Source organism: Panthera uncia, chromosome C2, assembly GCF_023721935.1.
Source record: "Panthera uncia isolate 11264 chromosome C2, Puncia_PCG_1.0, whole genome shotgun sequence".
NCBI classification, from domain to species: domain Eukaryota; kingdom Metazoa; phylum Chordata; class Mammalia; order Carnivora; family Felidae; genus Panthera; species Panthera uncia.
In genome coordinates, this window is record NC_064810.1 from 150,508,167 (window position 1) to 150,511,794 (window position 3,628).

At 52.1% G+C, this 3,628-nt stretch overlaps 1 protein-coding gene across 7 annotated transcripts in view; it reads right to left on the reverse strand.

The window, feature by feature from the left end:
* Positions 1 to 474: 474 nt before the first annotated feature.
* The window catches only part of MLH1 (mutL homolog 1), a 43,450-nt gene continuing 40,296 nt past the window's right edge, over positions 475 to 3,628 (reverse strand). For all 7 annotated transcript variants that reach the window (XM_049629033.1, XM_049629031.1, XM_049629030.1 and 4 more), the window contains 4 exons: positions 2,531 to 2,695; positions 1,918 to 2,010; positions 1,535 to 1,648; positions 475 to 798 (listed from right to left, as the gene is read on the reverse strand). In XM_049629033.1, coding sequence (XP_049484990.1) covers positions 631 to 798; positions 1,535 to 1,648; positions 1,918 to 2,010; positions 2,531 to 2,695 — 540 coding nt within the window. In that variant the 3' untranslated portion in view covers positions 475 to 630. The remainder of the gene's footprint in view (positions 799 to 1,534; positions 1,649 to 1,917; positions 2,011 to 2,530; positions 2,696 to 3,628) is intronic.

The window sequence follows — 3,628 nt, forward strand, 5'->3', positions numbered from 1 at the left end:
TCAAGATTTTCAATAAGAATTTCAAGTGTAATTCTTATTTCAACATTTATTTTTGAGAGACAGAGCACGAGCAGGGGAGGGGCAGAGAGAGAGGGAGACACAGAATCGGAAGCAGGCTCCAGGCTCCAAGCTGTCAGTACAGAGCCCAATGCAGGGCTGGAATTCACAAACCGCGAAGATCATGACCTGAGCCAAAGTTGGAGGCTCAACCGACTGAGCCCCTCAAGTATTAATAAGGAATCGGGCGCCTAGGTGGCTCAGTCGGTTAAGCGTCCAACTTCGGCTCAGGTCGTGATCTCGTGGACCGTGAGCTCTAGCCCCGCGTCGGGCTCTGTGCTGGCAGCTCAGAGCCTGGAGCCTGGAGCCTGTTTCGGATTCTATGTCTTCCTCTCTCTGACCCTCCCCCATTCATGCTCTGTCTCTCTGTCTCAAAAATAAATAAACGTTAAAAAAAAAAAAAAATAAGGAATCATGTTAGGATGCGTCTGACAATTTATTTCTGGTCAGTTCCACCAAGGGTGAAAGAATGCTACGGGTCAGAAGGCAGACGGGAGTCTTCAGCCATAAGACCTACCCTCATCAGGACACAGTGCAGGAACCGCACACCCCCGAGTCCAAGAGTGACGGTGCTTAACATCTCTCGAAGACTTTGTATAGATCGGGCAGGTTGGCAAGCTGTAGGATATTTCCATCTTCCGTGAAACGTTTAGGAGGCAGAAGGTGTGAGCGGAAGGCTTTATAGACGACGTGTTCCACAGTCCACTTCCAGGGGTTTGCTAAGGAGCCGGGCGCGTCACTCTGGAAGAGACACGTTAGATGTCACAAACCTCCCGTTCACCCTGCTCACAGCCCGGCGGGCATGGTTTCCTGGCTGACGTGTACCGGGCCCGGGAAGTCTTGCTGGTTACAACGGGCTTTCTAGCCAGTGCTGGTGACACATCCTCTTTGGCCAGCCTCTCAGGGAGCCTACAGGCCTGAACGTGAGAGGAGCCATGGGAAAGAGACTTGCTCGCATGGAAACTTTGTTTCCATTTGGGAGGAAGTTTACTATAGCGGGCTCTAACATAATGTCTGATCCTGACGATGATGTCTGGATGGCAGCAGTAAGCAGGGCATTCACCCAGGCCCTTGTGTGTCCAGCCGAGCCCATCCGTAAGAAGGGCCAGGGACGCCGCCCCGGTACAGCCCTGCTTTCCCGGCAGAGCACCGGTCGGATGCAGAAGGCTGCCAGAGCCGGGCGAGCGCGGGGAGGCTGACGTGGGACCGGAAGGCGGAGGTGACACACGACTGGCTAACGATGGAGACAGCCTCCCATGTCTCCTCGGGATGGATGGCCTGTGTCCTTCCATTTGACGGCGACATCGTTCCAGACCAGCAGAAGGAAGCAAAACTCACAAATAAAAGCTGATCGCCGTGTCCAACCCTCCTGTGCAGTGAAATCCTAGGAACTCGGGGACGGCCAGTTTCATCTCCTAAAGGTGATATGAGGGCCCGTGCCCGTCCCGGGTGCTGATGGGCATTATTACCACAGTACCTGCTGGCCTGAGAGGGTCGACTCCTCACATACATACTGCTTCCGAATGGAGTAAAACATAGCACACTCTTTGCTGAGGCTTTCAAAACATTCCTGTTCTTCATCCCAGTTCACCTGGTCCAAAGAGAATTCGACACCTCAACGTATGTACTGGCTTTAATAAACACCTTTCATTTCCAAGTGGAGACTGCACACCACTTAAAGCTTTTCAAGTGTTACTTCTTAGGTATTAAATCTACAGCATAACTGCCGAGTACTGCCCGGGGAGGCGGGGGAAGGGGGCCTCGGGCTGTTCTACCCTCTTCATCATCCTTCCAGACGAAGGTGTGGCCCTGTGCCCTCTCCCTCCGGCCCACACACCTGGGGTCGGCTTGGTCACTTGCCTCGGTGGCTAGTCGAAGAATGAAGAGAGGCAGGCCCTCCAAAGGGGGCACGTAGTTGTCGATCAGCAGGGGTAATCCAATCAGGTTCCCTTCCTGCTCGTTTTCGGAAGAGAGGCCAAGACAAGGGGACAAGAAATAACACGGTTACAGTTAATCAAGTTCAGTTTCCCGCTGCTTCCTCCGGGTCCTGTCCTCCTCCCTGCACTCTGGGTGGCCAGGTGCCCTGGGGGCAGGAGAGCAAAGCACTTAAAGTGAGCTTTCTGTATTGACATGAGGCAGAACAACTATTTCTTTCTATATGCTCACCAACTAAAGAACACTTGGAGATGGAAAGCCCCAAAGGTTAAGTGGATAAGATGAAGAAACAAGGAAGGCAAGTGGCTTGGCATAATCTGTGGCCTGCGGGGACCGTGGGATTCAGCTCTCCCTCACGTGAGCCCTTCACTCTGGGAACAGAAATGGGCATGAAAGAGTAAGAAAACGGTTGTGTAACCCAGAAATGCAAGCTGGGAGTGAAGGTGTGAACATATATGCTCCATGCTGGGGTGGGCAGCCTTTTCATCCTGATCTTGGACCAACTGCAGAACTGGACTCTTACGTGAAGAATACACACCTCATCGATCTCCAAGGAGAAATAGTCCGCAAGCATCTCAGCCTTCTTCTTTAGAAACTCAACAATGTACTCAGCAAGTCCTTCTTTGGGGCCATCCTCCTCTGTCCAGCCACTCTCGGGACTGTCTAAGGCGAGCATGGCCAGGTCAAAGAGCGGCGCTGGCTCCTAGAAGGGAGAAGCGTTAACCGTGCGTCCCGGTGGCACCTGAATTCCCTCCCGTGAGACCGCCACGGGTGTACGTGCCTCGGAGGTGCCGTGGATTTGCTTCCAGACCACGATAAAGGGAGTAAAATGAATTTTTTGGTTTCCCAGTGCATATAAAAGTTCCATTTACAAGTCTGTTACACGCGAAACAGCACTGTGTCTTAAAAAAACAACGTACACACCTTAGCTAAATTTATTGCTAAAAAATGCTAACCATCATCTGAGTTTCCACTGAGTTATAATCACCGATCACAGTTTGTATTGTGCACACATAGGATAACAAAAAAGTCTGAAATGCTGTGAGAATCACCAAACTGACAGAGACACGGAGCGAGCACATGCTGCTGGGAAGACGGTGCCACCAGCCTTGCTCTGCACAGTTGCCACAGACCTCCCCTTGGTAAAGATGCAGTGTTCGTGAAGCACAGCGAGGTGCAGAACGAAGACGAGGTGTGGCTGTGCTAACAACCACAAAACCATGATCGTGACGACGGGAGAAACCCCAAATCTAACACTCATTCTCCATCTCCCACAGAGAAAACACCCGGAAATCCACAAGGAAACCTTGCTCCTCCTCACTGATGGCCACTTCAACAGAGAGGTGACAGCCGGCTGAACAGGGCAGGGTGAGGCCCTGTGGAGGCACCTGCCTTCTGTGTAGGTCTAAGAACTCCACTTGCTTTCATAGTTCTACTGCCTCACTGATAACTAAAGCGACGGGGGAGGGTGAATAAGTTGGATGACATTCCAGGTAAATCATCGGATTAGGAAGACTGAAATACATGGTTAAAAATAAGATGCCTAGGGGCGCCTGGGTGGCGCAGTCGGTTGAGCGTCCGACTTCAGCCAGGTCACGATCTCGCGGTCCGTGAGTTCGAGCCCCGCGTCAGGCTC